Genomic DNA, 21,852 nt, shown 5'->3' with positions numbered 1-21,852 from the left:
AAGAGACTGAGAGGGAGAAGACAGAGAGAGGAGAGAGAAGGGAAGGGAAGAGATGTGGATGGTGCTCTGCCCTTTTCCCCACAGAGCATCACATGATGATCTATTTGTCTCCATTTTACTGTTCTTAGATATTGATCTTAACTCCTGGATTCTCTTTCAGGAAGGAAGACCATTAATACCATTGTTATTTCCACCTAAACAATTCAAGTCTTCATTTTTTTTTTTTTTTTTTTTTGGCAAATTTCCTTAACACCTCAAAACCAACACTACAGCTAACCTTAAAGGAATAATTTATGTTTTTGGAGCATTGCTGAACTAAATCTTATTTTCAAAACATGTTAGCTCCTGCATGTCTCTTCCTTCTATATAAACATTCACCCAACCATTCATTCATCCATACAAAAAATATGTATTTATTAGAAGTCTGGTACGTGCTGGGCAGGAAGCGTGCTAGGTGCCTGGGGTAAAAACAAAATGGTTAGTAGCAAACCAGGGCCTGCCCTTTGAACTTCCACATATGGGTCATCATTACTTAGCAAAGGTGTCTTGAATGCTTACTTTGCCAGGCAAGTTACTTATAGCAGCCCCTGATGCTATAAGAGTTTGGAAAAGGACCATTTTGTGGAGATACACAGGAAGAGTAGATCCTACATCTTCCTTTCAGTTTTTATGTATAAAAATTCTTTGTCCAGGGAGTGCCAGTGTTGAAAATTGTATATGTTATAATCCTAGCCCTTGAAATTAGAACCTTGCCAATCCAGTCAGAAATGAGGTCTATACTGCCCCAGCAGTGAGAAGGCGGATCTGTTGGTCTATAGATAAAAATTATATCTTGGGATTGTAGCATTTTTTTTGGTGCTATATAGATGGCAGCTTGTATCCCAGTCAAACCAAAATGGTTCCCTCAAGGATATGTGATAAGGATAGACATTTTGGCAACAAATATGGAAAGTTTCAAACATAATAAAAATTCTAACTGTCGTAGTAATTAGCCTTTCTCTTTAATAAGCCATACTATGTATGGCTTCTGCAATCATACTAAAATTTTAAAACAATCATGTCCTCTCTGGAAGGCAATTGCTTTAAATTGGATAGATTTCACTCATTTTCCAGTAAAAGAATTTGAAAATTCTGTCTGTGGAAACCAAAATACTGGATGGCAGAGTTGGATGTGTCTTTCACTTTAAAATGCAGACTCTCTCTGTGGTGAATGTATTTGTTGTGGTAAAGTATTTGAAAGGAAATCCTCAGAATAATTTGGGGGAAGGAAAAACACTGTGTTAAAATAAGCCAACCCATAAGTTTTGAACTTTGAAAATTGCTTTATTTTGAACCAGAAAGAATTAATAATCATTCATAGCATAAAAAATGTATGTTTGGAATATAATACATAATCATGATCTAAAACAAATTAAACCTCCAAATTTTAAAGGACCCTAGTATAATGCTGTGATCTCAGTGATTTTTCTGAATGAATTAATATTGTTTAGAGTTAATATTGATGCCCTTATATAGTTACCTCATGATTTGCTCTGTGTCTTGGCAAATATCTCTCTAGGTAAGTGATTCCTGTAAATGTTGGAAATTTCTTTACAGGTTAACTTTCCCGTCATTTTAAATTGTCCATGCTGTGTTATTTCAGTCTATATGCATCCTTTCCAGAACGAAGGGTCCTGCCAGTCTGATAAGAAGCTCTCTTTCCTGAGGTCTGTATTTTGTGTAGGGCTCATCTAGGAGACGGAAAAGCCAGAATGCCAAATTGCAAAGAGTATTCTTTACTGTGGGGCTCCATCCAAAAAGGGTTTGTAACACAGTGTACAGTCTTGTAGCCCAGCTGTGTGGAGCATTGATTGCTTCTGCCTAGAGCAGGGATACTGTCAAGTTGCTCTGTGAGTTGAGTCATCTATTGACAAAGAGCTACCAGCCCGCAGATAATGCTGTGCGGAGCTGCTCTCGCTGCTCCCACGATGCACTGCTTATAGCAGCTGTCAAAGATACTGAGGGATCCACGGGAGGAAAAAAAAAAAAAAAGACTTTTACAACTGCCTGGAAGAAAAGGGGTGTGAGGGAGGAGACATTCCTGTGCAGAGCTGACCAAAGGAAAGAGTAGGCATCAGGGCAGTATGAATGCATACCTCACCAAGCAACACGGCTGCAGCCGGGGGTCCGATGGGATGGATGCCGGCAGGAGTGCACCCACACTGATCAGGGATGCCCACTGCGCTTGTGGCTGGCAGAGGAACCCTCATGGGCTTGGGTACAATTCTCAGACCATGCCCTCCTCAGGACCAGGGGGCCCAGCTTCAAACAGGACCAAGCTGGTCACTTTGTGGGACAGTGTGCGGAAAAGCCCCCACAAGACGAGCGCTAAAGGCAAAGGGACTTGTGGGGAGCGTTGCGCCTGCCCACATGGTTGGTTCAGCCCAGCACAGGTGAGCCTTTTCCTTCTGACTTTCCCTTGACTATCGGAAGAAACTGAGAACAAGTTGTGTAAGGGTAGCATGGTTTGGAAACTTTGCTGAGTCCTCTTTGCTGACTGGGAGCGCCTGTTTGGAAAACGGTAGGCCTGGAAAATCTGTCATTTTCACAGGTGTTTGTGGGCTCACCTCTGGGTGGCCTGTGAAAGTCCGAAGATGCTGTGCTCAGTTTCTTTCAGTGACTCTTTCCCAAGTTCAACTTCTGTAGTCCTCAGATGATTTTACTGTGCTGCATCATTGGCTTTTAGCAGCAATTTAACTTCTAATCATTGTTAACTTTTCTGTACTGCCTAGCCTCATTGTTTTTGTTTTTGTTTTTGTTTTTAAGGGAGAGAAAAAAATGAACTTTAATCAGATACTTTCCACCTCTTCAATGATAAAAAGGCATTTATTTCTTCAGCTATGGAAAGTAGTGATTTAAATTATGCTTTTCTAACTTTACTCTCATAATACTGTATACCTTTTCAGTAATGGAGAAGAAAATTTGTTTATATGAAATAATTCATTTTACACACAAAGGGAATAATTGGGTGCAGACTACAGGATGATTACACTCAGAATACAATAATGAAACATTTTATTTATTCATAGAGTAGCAATAAGGTTATTTATATTAAAAACTATAATTCTCTTTCTTCTGTAATCTAGTTCTGAAGCAGATGTGCAGATTGCCTTAATTTAATTCCTAGCTTATTCTTGCCCCAAACTACTGGCATTTTATCAGAAATGAAATTGGCTCATTTTTTTCCTGTCCCCATCCAGAAGAGGGAAGACAACTTCCTGTAAATGCTGTAAAATTTAAATAAAGTGCACCTGTAATCACTGTCATAAATATAGAACAGTGATAGTTCTTAAATATCCATTGAGAAGGAGAAAATCTGTTTTCAGGGAAAAAAAAGTCTTTTCTTGATTTTAATGTGATTTTACTATAATTGAGAAGTGGCTATTGATTACAAGTGAAATGGTATGATGGGAAAGGTGTAGAGAACATTCTAATTTTAATATTAGTTTTTTAAAAAGTACTTCTAAGAATATCATATATCACTAGATCTTAATAATTGAGTTACATATATGTGGCTTTTGATGAATTAATATCATTCATCTCAGACTCTTGCTTTAAATGAAGAATATATTGTCATTTTAGCATTAAACTGGTTCAGCCTGAAATGGAGCCTGACATTTGGAAACTCAATTATTTTTCAAAGTTAACATGAATTTCAAACTGAAAAAAAAAAACAGTCTTGACAATTTTGGAGTCTCTATATATTCTTTAACAAATACATATGGTTTAAATGTCTTTAAATTATATCTCTTGTGTTGATTATATTAAATTCTCAAGGCAAAGAAGACAAACACACATCTAGCTTATGGTTTTTGCACAGAGTAGAATTAGCCAACTGACATTAAAGTAGAAAAAGCAACTTGGTTTATTGTCATAATTCTTTTTATCCAAGGTGTAATAAGATTTTCATTTCATAACTGATAATTTCTCAGCCCCAAAACAGTACATTATAATAACCATGCCCTAAAAATCTTGATACATTTTTCATCCATCAAGGGAAACTTTTCCCTTTCTTGCTTTTTAACAAAGTCAGCCTCCTACTTGCCTTAAATTTATAGCCATTTAATGCTTTAAAGGATTGAAATAGACTCTCTGCACTGATAATTAAGGATCTAGTGACATATGAGAAGGCAATGAATTAAGACAGCTACCATCTCCCATTCTTTTTCATACTTATTTCTATACATTTTCTCTTATCCACATATATTTTATTGTTGGCTAGGAAGAACAGTCCTCCAAATACTGGAATTAAAATACCATATCTTTTAGGGCCTTTAGTGTTGTGACACTCTTCTATCACCTGACCCTTCCTCCTTTTTACCACCTCAGTCCTATGAAAGTGCTATGCATAGATTTTAATATATGTTTTAAAATATAATACCTAAATACTTGTACATATTAACATATTTTCATGTATATATAGGTCTATATGTATCTATATACACATATACATGTAGGCATGTATATACATATATACATATAAAAATTAAAGTTCTATATTATTATTTTCTTACCCAGAAAGTACTAACTTGTTCTTCCAAAGGATGTTTTATTCTCTTCATATGAAGTACATTTCCTTTACTTCCTGTAGGTGTTCTAAAATGATGATTTATGTGTATGTGTGCATATGTATACATGTGTACATGTATATGTGTACATGTGTATATGTGTGTACTCATTTACATATGCATCTACAGAATATGTCTAATATTTAAAATATACAGATATGTGTAAGTACTATACACCCTTATATACTCTAACAAAAGTAAGAGCATATGTGTGTGTATGTGTATGCATATGTGTCCATTAAAAGCCTAGTCTGCTTTGAGAATTTTATGATATGATACTGTTCTTACCCCTTAAATTAACTAAAGATATCCTGTGAAATACTGTGAAACAAAGGATGGAGGTTAATTATACTAAACATTACAATTCTTGATAAAGTAGAAAGGAGAAGAATACGTGCTTTAGAATAACCTGGGGACCCACATATGGTACAGAACGTGCCTGAGGGCTGTTAAGTGTCTTGGAACTGAGATCCTGCTCTCAGATATATTTGCTGTATTACGTGGAAATCAGCAGTGTGATTTCCGGCTGCTATAATAGAGAGCCATGGTAATGACTTGAGTTCCTCCCAAGGCTCTTTGCCAAACTCCTGTTATTTGGGGTGTTGTGTGCTAACAGGACACTGTCATTATGTTGTTCCTCAGCAAGACTAAAAAACAGTTTCTGTCCTTTCTCAAATAAGTTTTCATTCCATTTAAATCTGTAGAATTAATATAACCCTAATAATAGGTAAGAAAATGGAAAATTATAGTGTCCAGAAGTGAGTTCTAGAATGCACATCTAGGATAATAATGTTGGTCTTGGTTGAGGAGTGGGGAGAAACTGTCCATCATTGCATATGTGGCATTTCTCCCCAATTCAGATTGATCTGGGAAGGCAGCACAGAACAGTGGAGACTCAAAGGCCAGAGTTCTATGCATTTGTACTTCATTCATTCAGTCTTCATTTGTTTATTCAACTATCATTTCCTGAGTGCTTAGCATGTGCTGCTCTATCAGGGCTGTGGATATAATAGTAAACAGTAAAATAGTAAATAGTAAAAAAAAAAAAAAAGTAAATAAAGATAGTAAAAAGGAAATCTTACCCCTACCATTGTGATGCTAATGGCCTACAGCCATATATAATCTGTAGTAAATATATCATTATATATACAGAATTATATAATCATAATTCACAAATTGGAAGTGAAACAAGTTCCATGGAGTTCTGCAAATTCCATAGTGGACATATATTCAGGAACCAGAGGAACCACAGAGGAGGAAGGAAGAGGAGGAAGATAACTTTTAAGTATTCATTTATTTACTTATTTTATTTTATTTTTATGAAAAGATACAGTATCTCTTTAAGCCTAGATTTTCTATTTTATAAAATGAGCATAAAAATAGAGCCTAAATCAGGATTTGTAGTGAGGAATGATTAACATAATAAATGTAAGGCACTTAGAACAGTGCTTACAAGTCATATGGGTTCAATAAATATTTGTAGAATGAATGAATAAGCGTGGAATAAAAGTTGGCTATTATTAACTTACTCCTTACTTCATTTTTTCTGATTGTCTGGGAAGAGAAAGTAAGTGAATTAGTAAAGACTTCAAGAGGTAGTGATGCTTGGGCTGAATCGAACTGAACCTTGAAGTAACATACATGTGTTTATCAAGTGAGCAAAGAGAGAGAAGCTTTTGGAGTAAAAATAACAAAAACAGAAACACCTGTAACACTCTGGTTGCTGTGTAGAACTACTCATAGATGCTCATAGTTCTGTTTGCCCAGAATGTTGGGCACTAGAGAATAGGTTCTTCAAGAGCTGAGGCTAGAGACATGAACAGGGTTTGGACACACAGAGAGTCTGGTGGGCTTTGATGAGGACTTCACTGAACTGGCAGCATGGAGTCAGTCACTGCAGGATCCCAGTGTAACTGGTACTGCTACTCTCCATGTGTTAGACTGCATGGTCATTGAAACTTTCTGGGCCTCAGGTTCTCTGTTTCTAAGAAAACTGATTTTCCCCAAATGAACTCCTATATCTCTTCCAATACTACTCTCTGTCAACTGACACCCATTAATTAATGGGAAGCACTTTGGAAAAGATTTATGCTTTAAAGCCAGACAATCCTAAGTTTAAATTTCCCAGCTCTGTGTGACCTCACTTCCTTAACCTCTTTAAGATTCATTTGTCTCTTTCTGTAAAACTTAGGCTAATAAAATTATATTATGGGAAATGTACTAAGAATTGAAAATACTGTACTCTATATAAAGGAGCCCAGCATGGTGCTTAGAACGTAGGAATTGTTCAATAAGTGGTATTTATTATTACTAATCATATCTATATTATACTTTTTTAACCTGAAGAACTTATAGTCCATCAAATTTATTATCAGTATTGTAGTCCTTTATTAGAATTTCTCCTTTGTTCAGTAAATTTTTTGATGTCTTATAATGATGAAGGTTAGGTTAGGCAACTGTCCAGAAACATTTGGCACAGTACCACATGATGATGGGATGACATTTTACCCTTCAGTGTTCTCAGAGATTCACAAAAGGCACACTACCAAAAAATATTTATATATGTCATATATATATGGCATATATATGTGTGTATGTATGTGTATAGATATATACATGTATATAATATATATATAGTATATATTATATGTATATAATTGTATATATATGTTGTGTGTATATATATATATATATATATATATATATATATATATATATAGTTATAGTGTGTGTGTATATGTGTATATTAGATTTTCTCAGAAACATTCTGCGAGAACAACTGTATTTGAAGCACTTAGTCAAACTCTGTAAATCTTCCCTAAGTGTCCTTCTGCAACTCCTCCAGAAATAGCAATTTGCAGCAACTTGAGTGCAGAGAACCTTTTTATCCAAGAAGTAGAGTTGCCCTAGGCTGAAATCTCAGGCTCAGCTTATGCCCAGCCAGAAAGATCTGACAGCTTGTTTTAACTCTGTAGCTGTTTCTACTGATTCCTCCCAGAAAGAGAACCCCTTACCAAGGAAGAATAAGACTTTTTAGTCTCTGGAAAATACCATTTGCCCTCAGGCAAAAGAAACAGAAGAGAATAAGGATAATACAGGAGAGATTAAAGTTCTAGGCATTTTTTAAACAGACCTGAATCTACATGGTCAACACTTACGTCCCTACTTCTTCTGGATGCTGATGTGAGCAGAGCATTTTCTCTAGGGCGGGACAAGTAGAGACAAAGTACTGAGGTTGGGAAAGGAAAGAGCAAAGATGATAATATTTGTTGAATACTCACAATACCCATAATGTATGAAGCACTATGCTAAGGCTTTATGTTACTTATTTTTTAAATTCTCTCAACAAAATTAAGAGTGGTATTAAAATCCCCACTTTACAGATATGGGGATTAAAGCTAAGAGTAACTTTCTCATGATGGCACATCTGAAAAGTTAGAATTTGTTTCAAATGTAGGTCTGTATGACTACCTTCCCCATTCCACCAAATCTTATAGAAAGGCCTCTTTGAGGAATAGTGGGAGGTAGAACACCCCAAGGGACCTTTTGAACTCTCTAATTTAACAGGAAATTTCCTTAAAGAATTGTAGTGTTGGGAGAACTGGCACTCCCTAGTAGAACCCTAGATTTCCCCATTCTGTTTCATTTTCTGGTCATGGGAACCCTGAGCTGGTTGGACCTCTAAAGATGTCTCCTCTGTCTGATCAAGGTTAAGAATTGTGCTGATCTGAAGGAGCTGTTGTTGATTCTCACAGCACTGATCCTTGCTCTTAGAAATACCTTGTGATCTGTGGTTATTTGCAAATTAGATTCAGTCTTACAACCTCTATAGTGAGGAATTGAGAACCATGTATTTTAAACTTAATACACATACATAACAAAGTACATGTAGACATTATCTTACACCCAAAAGCATTATTGTACATTGCTGAATGTTGTAAATCTGACACATTATCTACTTGTGTATTTATCATGCCAAGAATCAAATCTCTTTCCTTAATACTACCATCTCCATCATCCATCCTCTTCCTTTTCCTGACATTGTTTGATCTGTTACAAATGTAGCCCCACCTGATTTTATTCTCCTCAATTCTCTAGACTACTTTGTTACATTCTTTTAATCTCCCAAAGGCATATGTGTGTGTGTGTGTGTGTATACACACACACATATATTCATATAGAGTATATATATGTATATATGTATATATATATGTCTATGTGTGTATATATATGTATGTATATATGTGTGTGTGTGTGTATATATATATGTATATATGTGTGTGTGTGTGTGTGTATATATATATATATATATATATATATATATATATATATATGTATGTATATGAAGCCTAAAATAAGTTAAAAGATTTCCTCAGGCTCATTCAGATTGTGGTAAACTTGGTCCATGTCTTTGAACTCAGAATTGAGTTATACCTTTGTATTGTGTCAAGCTGCCCTCCTTCTCTAAGCCCTGTCCTCCTCTTTATGAAGTTAATTATTGGAAGAACATTATTAAGCATGCAACTTGTTTGGTAATGCAGTGTTGGACATTATACAAAATTTATATTATATCTTATTTCTACTACTTCATAATTCAGAACAGTAGTCCCCAAGGAGATAGAAAGAAGAACCACTAGAAATAATTTTAGAATTGTATGGAGATAGTTATGTATTGATAATGATTGGGAGGTAATACTGGCATCTTGGATAAGGGAGTCAGGGATGCTAGATGCACTGTAATGTGCAAAGAAGTTCTGTATAACAAAGAATCACCCCATGTACTCCACAATTTTTAACATTCCACTGGACATTCATGAACATTTTTTTAAGTTTATGATTTTTTAAGTCTAAAGTCAAATTCAGTTTTACAAACAGATATGAAGTATTTTCTGCAGAAATTTAATAAGCATTAAATTTCTAGGAATGTAACTCCTCTGTAAATCAAGGAATCATTGCATTTTTTATTTTGTTAGGAATTTGGCATAAGTTGGCACCCATTTTGGAAAACCCCATCCTAATTCTGCTGCTCCTATATTTGGTGCCACAGATATACCTCTCCTGTATTAGTCTACATTTGTAAATATCACCTGCAAATATGTAATCAAAGAGACTTGAGACTTCTTTTAATAGACTTAGAAACACACAAAATAGATCTGACATATTTAATTTATAGGGTATTTTAAAAACATTTAATTTGATTGACATACCATATATTAATTTTTAAAATATTTTAGCATCCAATAATAAATCTATTTTTTGAAAAGTAACTGAAATTGTTTAATTTTTAGTTTTCTCTTGTTTTCAATACTACTCTGAAATTATCCCAAAGGTCATCTACACTCAACTTCCCTGTAAGTCTTAGGTTGCTGAGTTGTTGTGTTGCTGTTTTTGTTGTTGTTGTTGTTATTTGTTTTTTTCAACCCATTCCCCATTTCTTAAAGGTTAGAGTTCCACAGTCTTTTGAAGCACTAGAAATCAAATGCATACCTTGTCATTGGAGAGAATTCCAAACAGAGATAAAGAGATAGGGATAGAGAAATGATAGATAAACTTCCTCAGTGTCCTGTGGTATATAAAACAGGGAATTATTTTGACACCAAAGTTATAAATAAGGGCCAATTTATTTTCAAAAATATCACTTTTATTAGCTTTCTCTGTTTGAACTGTTGACACTTATGTTAGATTTTCTATATTTCAATTGAGGTTATTTCCTTTAATCTCTTATTATATACAAATAATCTGTTATTACTTCTACCAACACTAATGTTTAAATCTGGAATCCATCATATATGAGTTTTTTCTCTTCCTGTACTTCTTGTAAGAACTGGTATCTGGTCTCTTTATTCCATTTAAATATATATTTATTAATTATAAGTGTATGTAAGCATTTAACTACTTCATTACACTGTTCAGTATATTTGGCCTCACAGATTTACATATTGAAAACATTTTTTAAATATAAACTACTCTTGTATTTTTCTTTTTACTTAGTATAGAAAAATATGTGTAGACAGTTGCATTATCTATGAATTTCAGATGGAGAAAGAGTATTACAAAACAAATATTATAAAATGGAAATGTTGGGTCCAATAGAATTGAGAATCTGGCCCTGTATAGGAAAAGTTTGCAAAATTCTGCACTACACTATTAATTTTCCATTTAATTGTGATAGAATATCCCGTTCTGCCTAACAGAGTCTATCCATCTTTTAAAGACCTGGTTCAAGAACATCCTTCTCATTAATCCTATCTAGCTAGCCCATCTTAGCTCACAAAACCTCTACTTAACATGGCATCCTGCACAATTATCACATTACCTTGCACTGTGGTTAGTGTCCTTCTCAGTCTCCTGATGAGAGAGTCCTCATATGCCCATTTTGAGTCCAACTCCCAGTGCTAGTTGTCCATTTACTTTTGTGACAATTCTTGTGGTATCATTATTAAGTTATACATTTGGGCCCAGACCTCTCAACGGTATCCCTGGCTGTGGAGAGGAGAGACTATGTCATCTATACTTTTATGTCTAGTTGGTTACTGTGCATGATTTACCTATCACATTGTATCACAGTTATGAGTGCTTATCTATATGCTTCACTGAACTGAATTCCATTAGAGTACAACCTATTTACCTTTATTTCCCTAGTACCCAGAAAGTAGCAATAGTTCAATAAAGTCTTCTTGGTTTCTGAATGAATATCAGCACAGAATATAAAAGTACTTAATCAGTACTTAGTACAGTACATAAAAGTGTATATAAAGTACTTAGTTTTGAGTTTACGTGTTATTGTTATGAATTATGCAAATGCCTTAAGATTAAGAGTGACCACTTTTACCCTTATAAGAGCTCTATTTAATAACATTATAATAAAAAGTTAACATGCATTTATTGTTTGTTTCTTTTGTTTTTAGTTTCACTCAGATTCTTATTCTATTGTGATGCTGTAAAAATATTGGTATCACTGTTCAGAAATTAGGTTCTGGATTCAAGTGGGTCATGTGTTCAATGATGAAAGGAACAGTGCTGTACTTTGAGAGGACAGCCAGAAAAAAAATCGATTCTTCACAGTTTCTTTGTCCAATTTAGGAGTCACCTGTTCTCTAGAAGGTTGAAATAATGTCATGAAATATTATTTTATAATTAGTTTCCATACAATCTACTGTGGGCTGCATGACCTTTACTCTCCATCATTTTCATCATTAAATATAAGTGCTCAGAGTCCAGGAGTTGACACCAGCACATTAAACATCCATAATTGAAGACCTTTGTACTTTATTCTGATAGGCTGTGCTATTTAGTTAGTAGTCAACATTGACTGATATGGTTTTTCAGTACCACTGTTTTCTTTAAGAAATGAATTAGCTTTAGAACTATGTAAATAATTCAGATATTTTCATTACATTTCAGAATGATTAATAAATATATCTGCTCCTGGGGTGCCTGGGTGGCTCAGTCGGTTAAGCGTCCGACTTCGGCTCAGGTCATGACCTCACAGTTTGTGAGTTCCAAGCCCCACGTCAGGCTCTGTGCTGACAGCTCAGAGCCTGGAGCCTGCTTTGGATTGTGTGTCTCCCTCTGTCTCTGCCTCTCCCCCACTTGTGTGCATGTTCTCTCTCTCTCTCTCTCTCTCTCTCTCAAAAATAAATGAAATGTAAAAAAAAAAAAAATTTTTTTTAAATATATCTGCTCCTGACAATCTGGAAAGACAATTATACAAAATCTTTGATTCTAGTTTTATACTGTTTATTCATTTTTCTGATCTACTTTACTTGTTCTTTGTTACACATATTACTGCTCTTATCTGCAACATTTTATGGCTTATTTTTCAGGTATTTTTTAGAACAGTTTTAGGTTCACAGAAAGATTAGGAGAAAGACTTACAATATTTTTTATTCTATTTTCGATTTAAAAATTTTTAATAAAAGTAAAAACTAAGTAGATAATTATAAGTCTTCTTAGTTTAAAGGTAAGCATATATACTACTTTTAAAAATAGTTTTGTTATTGGGTTTTGATGTAAAAGTAACACATTTTTGCTAAATGTTATAAGCTAAAGGTAAGTTTAAAATAATTTAAAACACCTATGAAAGTACAAAAACCACAGTTAATGTTTTTATACCCTTTCAATGTTTTTAATTGTCTCTGTATATATATCTTCAGAAATAATTTTGTATTATCACATGCTCATAGATGTACCTAAATATATTGTTTGTATGTGTCTGTCTGTGGGAATTTAATAATATAAAACCATATTGCTTTTTAAACTTAGCATCATATTGTGAACATTTTCCTAAGTCAATAAACTATTTTTCTTATTGACATAATTTTATAATGAGTACATAATATTCACCTTTCCATAAAAATTCAAGTTGATAGAGTTGAGGTTATCTTTTTTTTATAATTAATAGAAACAATACCAAAGTAAGCATTGGTATACAAGGACTTTTGACCACATTTCTCATAGGGATATATTTTCAGGAAAGGAATCACTAAATCAATTATGCAAATTTTTAAGGCTCATAGTATTTATCTAGTAATTCAGTCAATTTTTATTCAACAGTTAATGATTGAACAGTTCCCATATGCCAAAACACTGTGTTGAATAATGGAGATATAAAGGAGAACAAAAGAGATTGATTCCTGCCTGTTACAGCTTAGAGCTAATTGCCAAATTGCTTGTAAGAAGACTTTACCAATTTACAGTCTTTCGATTTCAGGAATGTATAAACATGTCTTTCCTCCTGTGCTCACGAATTCAGTAAGCTAAAAAATTGTATGCCATTACTATTTTAATTTGCTTTTTTTTCTTAATGAAGAGTTATTTTTCCTGTGATTGTAGCCAGTTGTGATACTATTATGGCATCATCTATAATCCCTAGCATAATAATAATATCCAGGTGACAATGTAATACATGCTTAATTTGTTGACTGTGTGAATGGTAGGATGGAAGGAAAGAAGGAAGGAAGGAAGGAAGGAAGGAAGGAAGGAAGGAAGGAAGAATGGGTATACAAATAGGTGAGTAGTTTCTGCTTGAAAGTCCTGATGAGAGAAATTTCTCCCTATCCTAAATATAGAAGAGTAGTTCTATAACAATCTTTTGAGTGATCTATGCCTCTGCCTCTCCTGTCACTGTAGCTCCTTAAGTCTGTTCTCTGGAAGGAAGGAGCTGAATGCTCTTCTTTTCACACTAATGTAGGTGAGCAAGATTGAATTGAGTGACAGATGAAGAGGTAATTAGTACAACAGGCAGACGTAGACAGGCTATCTGACTGTGTTGATAGAGAGTTTGCTGAGGAGTGCAGTGTGAGCACTACATTGACAGTCAGGAAACCTGAAGAGAAAAAGTGATCTAACTGATGAGATGGGGAAGGGAAATATTCTGGAAATATCCTGCCTGTTTTATAGTATTCTTATATATGGATAAGAATTTCATGAAATTTGTAGACAGACATAATCAAAGATGATCTGGGGTCCACATGTCTTAAAATGCAGGCAGGCTTTCCCTGAAAGTCAAAACCATATCTTAAGATGATTGTGTGAGTGTTATCCCTTAAAAACACACTTATTATAGTGCTGATGCCAATATTTAGAATTAAATTTCTGTATAGAATAATTCTATGGACTCCTCTTATCAAAGCTTGGCACTGTCTGGGTGTCCTAAACAAAATGTGAAGCCCATCCATCAATGATGTGAGGGTGACTGTTTTTTAGCATAGGAAAGAACATCATTTTCGAAGGACTGAATAGAAACGTGACTGTTAAATGGGTTTAAGACTGTACGTAGGTTAAGGACAGAAAATCTTTTAAGTTTATTAAAGAGCTTAGAGCAATTGGTAGTTCTTTGAAGACTTATAATTATTCACTTTTCTAATAATTGAGTCAAGAAAATGTAGATAACAATTGATATTATGATCCCCATCGTTTTTTGGAGCAGTTCACTCGGAGCATTCAGCCTGGTTTTTTTTGTTTTTTGTTGTTTTTTTCCTCCTACTCTATGCTGCTCCTGAACCTGTTTTATAATCCACTCAGTTTACCATGCCAAAAAATCAGGAAGTCATCACCTCCTCTACTCCCATCACTTCTCTACTCCCAGGGTCTTCACTAATTAATTGATGAATAGTTAATAAAGAATTATATCTCAGAGTGTCTCAAACATTTTCCCTTTTTTCATTCCCACTCTCAATTTCTGACTATAGATGTGCATTATCATTAACATAAGTTATTTGCAGTAGCCACTGGTCTCCCAGACTCCTTCATCCATTCCAAATGTTTTTGTTGCCAAATTTATCTTAACATTCAATTCTGTTTATATCACTCACCAATTTAAATGATTTAGCAAATCCAAATCATTTATAGTAGTCTTTCACTTTAAGAGTACTCTGACCTCTGGAGAAGACAGATATGTCTGGAAATACTAATGGGTGGTCTGTGTAGGATCAAAGATGTTAAATAGTTGTTAATTTATTATTATGGGATTTTTTTCAAAGTCCTTAGGATTTTACATCTTTCCAAGACAGGTCAATTATGTGCAACATGGACTAAATGTGTGTGATGAAATATTTACCAGTATTTCATGAAACACAAGATTCCAAACACTAGTTAAAAAATAAAACTTGACCTCCATAGCAGAACTTTAAGATTATCTTCATTTTAGCCTCAACCTATTCTCCAACCCCATCTCCAGCCACTTCTCTTATGTCTAGCAACAGCCAACTATTTGTTCCCTGATTCTCTAAAGCCACCATGCATTCAGTCTCCTGCCAAACCTTTTTTCACACACCCCCTTTTTATTAAGATTCTCCCTGTTCCTCTGTTTGATAACATATCCATCAATCAAGTATCATCCCAAATATTACCTTCTTTAAACCTTCCTTTTCTGTGTTCTCACAGAATGTTGTACATCACTTATTTCACTTAGTATTGTGATTGCTTACATGTCTGCTTCATCTACCATATTAGAAGATTTGAGAGAACACAAAATGTGCCTTATTTATTTCTATACTTTTAGTGTGGGGATAGGGCCTGACTCATTCATAAATGAGTGAAAGAATAGTATCTTTAAAAATTGGTAGGGAGGGAATAATGTTGTACTATGTGAAGCATGTTAATACTGTGATTAGGTTTCTGGTTCCTGGATCCCTTTTGTCTCTTTGAAAGCCCAGATAAGTATCCAGTATCTGATAAGTATCCAGAAGGAACTGGGACCAAGAAACTAACTCAGACTGGCTTAAATGTACATGATATCAAATTATGTAAATGTAAATTTCAGTGAAAATTACAATTATTAGAAGAAATGATATATCCATGTACATATAATTCAGTTGTCTAGTCATTCCTAAGTATTTATTAATTATCTATTTATGCCAAGTCCTGTCCTAGAAATTTGAAAATATAGCAATAAATACAACAGGCAAGATTTAGTTGAGAATTACAATTAACAAGTAAACAAATAAATAAGATTACTTCAAATACTGACTTATGACTGTAAAATAAACAAGCGCACTGTGATATGGAGAATAATTTGGTGGAGGCAGTGGGGTGTGGGTGCTTCTTTGGATACACACTAAAGTAAGAGAAGGCCTTAAGGGGGAGGAGACCATTGAGTTGATATTTGAAGGATGAAAGGTGAAAAGGGGACAGCCTTATAACAGTCTTCAGGTGATATTATAAATAATAGAATAGCATGTTCAAGGAACCTAGGGTAAGGACAAATTTTATCTTTTGCAACAGAAAAAGGCTAGTATGGAAAAGAGAGAGTATGTGGAAGAAGGTCAGGAATGGAGATTGCAGGTCGTGGAGACTTTGAAGACTGTGGTAGGGAGTCTGAATTGTATTCAAAGTTCAACAAGAAGCCATTGGATGTGAAATGGTCTTGATGTACATAGTAAGAATGAGCTGTGGGGAGGCAATGATGGAAGGAGGGAATGTAGTTGGAATGCCCTTCCAAAGGAGGGATAATGTTGACTGGATTCAGGTAGCAGCAATGGTGATGGAGATCCATTGTATGAATTGAGCTGTATTCTGGATGTAGAACAATAAGATCGATTAAATAGTGTGAGTTTCTTTGAGACCAAAAAAACAAAGTGAAGCAGATAAGAAAAATGAAAGAAGTGAAGGGTAATTTCCAGCTATTGGACCTCTCTCCGTGGAGTCAAAACATCTTCAGAATCTGTTAATTATTTGAACCCAAATGTTCCCACTCCTTCCCACCTAGTGTGTTCCTGATTGGTTGGCAATGATTGCCTTTCTGATTTCACTTTTTCTTTGCTTTCCTTCTGTATTCTAACATCTTTCCAAACTTCAGATTGATACAGTTTTTTTCTTTAGGGAGGATATTTTCAACAGTCCTGCTGGCCTAAGTGTTCTTTCATTTCTTTATGGTTAACTTGCATGGCTGAGTTTTCAATCACCTGAGAGCAATTATAATTTACTACATTTGTAAGTTGGAAATTGGGAAGGTGTCTTAATAAAGCCCTCAAATACCAAGCCCAAGGCAATAGATCATGGCCCACCAAATATGCGATGTTGACCTTCCCTTCTTCTGCAGCTCCAGCATTGAGTCCTCCCTCTGATACCTTCATGAGAAAGATATTTTTAATAACTTGTTTAAATACATTCGATGATGGATAATCTCTATCTAGGAAAGTCACTACTTAGAGTTTGGGTGAATGCTAATAAGGAAATAAAGTAATCATTTAACTTTACTGAAAATTATTATTAGTAGTAGTATTAGTATATTATTTAGAGCATATGGTTCAAGCATATGGTCTCCCATCTCTCTTTCTCCATTCATTTCTTTTTGGTTGAACTATGAAATCTTGAGTACATCCCTCGAACACCATTTATTAAGTTCATTAGAAATCCTCCAAGAGGATTTTTGGAACATAAACAAACATTTTTCTAAGAGTTATTCCTCCTTTAAACTTCAATGTGACTTTAAAACAGTAATGAGTAAGTTGTATTTTTTAGGAATAAACCAGTGACTGGAAACAGATATTCCCTTTGTACATTCCAGACCCAATTGACTAAATTGATGTCAAAATTGATAAATCATATTTTGTAGAATCTGAAAGTGTCCTCTTATCATGTGATGCCTGTGGCTAACATGGCAGCAGTTTGGTATAATGTCCATTATCCCATCACTAAAATTACTGTATTGTCGACCCCATTATAGCTTTGGCCTTGACAGAGTGCATGAATTGTCTCCTAAACAGTTCCTTGTTTCAAATCAGTCTGTAACTGTAGATTGCAAGGGTCATGCTTTAATTCATGCCTCAGCAGAATTAAGGCTGTTAAGTGATCTGTCTCTCCCAGCTTGGACTCATATTGAATTTCACAACTCAGAGGAAGGTGAGTGAGTGTATTCCACTGGAAATATACAGAACTGGAAATCAGAAAATTTAGCTGGGCTAACTCTGGACTCTGAACCACCCAAACCAAGTGTCAGAATTTTAGTGCATGTCAACTGGAGGGAACTAGACTAGATGCAAAATATTATTAATATGTTTCATTGTGTGGACCCTGATTGATTCATGATGGCTGAATGGACAGTGATGCTAAGAAAGACGGTGAAGCTACATTTGGACCTCTCAGAAAAGAGAACTGAAAATTAGCACAGTTAGCCATGAATAATAAGGAAAGACATGGCAGCCTAGATCTCTAGTTTCTTTATAGCCCTTGCATTCAATGATGCTATGTACTTTATGTGAATGGCATAATTATAAATTACAATAATTGCTGTCATATGTGAAGCATTTCTTATATATTAATTTATTATAACCTTCAAAATAGCGTGGGGATATAGGTCATCTTCTCCCCATTTTATAGATGAGCAAATGGACTTTTAGAAACAAAGTAACTTGCCCTAATTTATACCACTAAGGATCAGATTTATGTTTGGAGCTCAGGTCTGATCTCAGAGGGTCACTCTTTTCTTTGTGCTGGACTAATTCATACAGTACCCCGCATTTGTTGATGTTGACTTGATTTATAAGAAGCTGATAAGCATTAAGTGATCAAAAAACTAAACTTATTTAGGTCACAATACAGCTCAAAAAATGATGATTAGGAATGAGGCCAAATTTAGTAAGTTTAGGAACGAAGTAGGAAAAATACAGTTTTTAAAAAAAATAATGTACTTACAGCTCTTTTGGAAATTCTATTTAAATATTTATTTATTTTCTTGGAACTTCATTTTGGAATAGAGATAAATTCTTCAAAAACTGTAATGAGAAAAGCTTTCTAAATTCCTTTGAAATTTGAAAGATGATTGATAATTAAAGGACATCTCCCCCTCCAAGCTCAGGGTCCAGTGTGGCTGCTGCCGTTGTTCTATCCAAGGGACAGATCTGTCACTTAACCAACACAATAGATAACATCCAATAAGTCCTTAACAAAGTTTTGCTAAATAAATATGGTATTGCATCCCTAAGTTTTATCTCTCATTTCTGCAGTAGAAAACAAGGGATATTCTTCAAAAAGCTAGCTCAATTTAACCTCTTCAATGTATGCATAACAGCTTGAAGATATAAATTCATAATATTTAGTTACTTCAAAACAGAGTGCTTGTTTAACAAGAGGAACAAGGACCAGAGTGTGATTAGTCAGACAGCTGTGATTTGCAGTTCTCCTCTCTATCCACTAGAAATTCCCTCCTGTTTGTTTACATGTCACATCATGAGATGAATCATGTTACACATTATATTTCCGATACCCTTTATGCTCTAGTCTGTTACATTAGTGCTGTTCCATGCCTATTCTTTTTCTGGTGGTGGTAATGGTGGTGCAGGAGACTTGTATGCTCTCCCCCCGCCCCCAAAAAAAACATCAACCTATTGCATGATTGGTGAAATTTGGCTTGTCTTTTAGACAATGGCTTTTAAATTAGGTGTGATTATTTCTGATGAGCTCTAGATTGTCCATGTAATCACCTCTTCATTTCAGCAACAGCTGAGCTTAGTCCCTCTTATTGGAACCCTCATTAAGGATATTCCTCAACTGACAATGAGTTTAAGTCCTGATAAACCTGTCATAAATTGAAAATATCATGATTGGAAAATGCATCGAATACACCTAACCTACTGAGCATCATAGCTGAGACTTGCTTCACGTACACCTGCTCAGAGCACTTGTGTTAGCCTATAGTTGGGCCAAAATTGTCTAACACAAAGGCTATTGTATAGTAAAGTGTTGAGTATCTCGTGTGATTTGTTGAATATGGCACTTAAAGTGAAGCACGGAATGGTTGCAAGTGCTTTGCTTGTTTACCCTCAGGGTCCTGTGGCTGACTGGGAGCTCCATCCTGCTGCTGCTGCCCAGCATCATAAGGGACGATCATCCTGCATATCGCTAGCCCAGGAAAAGATCAAAATTCAATAGTCAAAGTATAGTTTTTATTGAATGTGTATTGTTTTCACAGTACTGTAAAGACAAAAAATTGTAAGTCAAGGCACCTAAGTCAGGAACTGTCTGTATCTGCAGCTTCCCCCACCCCTTCCCCTTGGCCTTTAAGGTATTTTAAAACTGCAATTTCACAGTAAGGCATGTTGTCTTTCTGTCTTACATTTATTAGATTCTAAGAGACTTTAGAGATCAATATTGGATCAATGATTAAATCTACCCACAAAGATCTTACCTAGACTGTTGGAACAGCCTTTAAAATGGCTTTTTGCCACTAGTGCACCACAAACCCATGCACCTCAAGCTGCCAGAATATTCCAACATTCCTTCCTCCCACAGAATGCCTTCTTATCTCTCCAACTTCAAATCTTTCCTTGGCTTCACACTGCTTATGGGATATTGTGCAAATCCTTTAGGATGACAGAAAAGCCCCCACAACCCACTTACTGACCAACTTGAAACCTTAAAACTAGTTCTTTCTTCCCTGTACTAAGTACATTAGTCTCCTGAAGAAAAAAGAAAAAAAAAAAGTGTCACATTTTGAATACACTATGCACTCTCTTCTTTCTAAACGCTGATGCTTTATCTAGTCTGAGGAGCTCAATAAATAGAATGTCTTTTTTTTTTTTTTTCACCTTAAAACAAAACCAGATAAGATAAAGGTGCCAGATTCTGATAGAGATTTTTTTAAAATACAGATTTATTACTGATAAAAGCTATATTGGAGGAAATGGCTATAGTAGGCAGTCAGACAGGTTTGCCAAGATCTTTTGAACTAGATTTACTCCCTGCCCCAAAATGCCAGCTTCTGCAGAGGCACAGCCTGCCTTGCTAAGCTTATCTCACAGCGGAAAGAGATCGCAAAGCTCCGGCTGGCTGGCTGTCTTAGAAAAGGAAAGAGTGAGCTGAGCATGCCCAGTTTGTTTCTTCAAACTTACCCAGTATAAAACTTCTTTCTCCTTCTGGGAATGGCGTAAGAGACCCAGAGTATTTCACTGGAGAAGTCGTCCCTACTCTAAACTGCAGGAGTGAAGAATAACCTACCTCATGTGCTTTTATTCTGAGCCTGGGAAATCCTTTCCTCTGTTGTTTTTCTGCAGAATCTGGCTACCTTTGAACATGTAGCATTTCTTTTTGTCTGTAGTTTTTCTTGGTCTACTTATTCCCCACCCTCTCCTAGACCCCCAACCAATTTAAACATGTTGTTTTTCCATTCCACTCCATATTAATTCCATCATAGTGTATGGTGTCAGTTCCATGAAATGATTAGCTAGTCTGTGAAATCCTCAAGGGCAGGAGCAGTGTTATGTTTCATCAATACCTAAGGATGAATTTAGAACCTGTGGACACTTAATAAAGAGATTAGATGTTTTCCAAAATATTTAAGAAAAAGGAAACTAAGTGAAGATAACTTATTGCCTCCTAGGTGCTAGGAACTAGGTTGTAAATGGAGCCATATCAACTTCTGTAACCTGCACAATCACTCTAAAAGACTAAGGATATTACTCCCATTTCACAGTTAAAGAGAAGCGTTCATACAAGGTTGCCCAACTATCAGTGGAGTCAATGTTTAAACCCAAGTTGACTTGTTGTTCTTAGATGGGCCCTTGTATCTCCTAGATCTTTGCATCATCTGTAGATTGTTTTTCAGAGCATAAATCAGAGATAAAGGTCATTGTGTGAGGAGAAACCTCACACTTAAATTTTTTTTTAGCCTTGTTAAATAAGTTTTTAAATAAGAGGGAATCTAACTTTAGAGGTTAGCATTTTAACTTTGACTTTTTAATGTTTTCAATGAAGGGACCATATGCCCTATATCATTTAGAATATATAATGTAAAGTATACCAT

At 35.1% G+C, this 21,852-nt stretch overlaps 1 protein-coding gene across 15 annotated transcripts in view; it reads left to right on the top strand.

Annotated features, from left to right (window-relative positions):
* Positions 1–21,852, top strand: part of DLG2 (discs large MAGUK scaffold protein 2) — a 2,113,447-nt gene that overhangs the window by 1,333,531 nt on the left and 758,064 nt on the right. For 2 of the 15 annotated variants that reach the window (XM_078433040.2, XM_078433036.2), the window contains exon 1: positions 2,029–2,432. The exons of 10 other annotated variants lie outside the window; for them this stretch is intronic. In XM_078433040.2, coding sequence (XP_078289166.1) covers positions 2,124–2,432 — 309 coding nt within the window. In that variant the 5' untranslated portion in view covers positions 2,029–2,123. Of the gene's footprint in view, positions 1–2,019; positions 2,433–21,852 lie in introns of those variants that run through there. 3 more of the 15 variants (XM_078433041.2, XM_078433039.2, XM_078433031.2) reach the window with 2 other exon arrangements.

The sequence above is a fragment of the Panthera onca genome, chromosome D1, assembly GCF_046562875.1.
Source record: "Panthera onca isolate mPanOnc1 chromosome D1, mPanOnc1 haplotype 2, whole genome shotgun sequence".
NCBI classification, from domain to species: domain Eukaryota; kingdom Metazoa; phylum Chordata; class Mammalia; order Carnivora; family Felidae; genus Panthera; species Panthera onca.
This window is presented reverse-complemented; position numbering and strand designations above follow the sequence as displayed.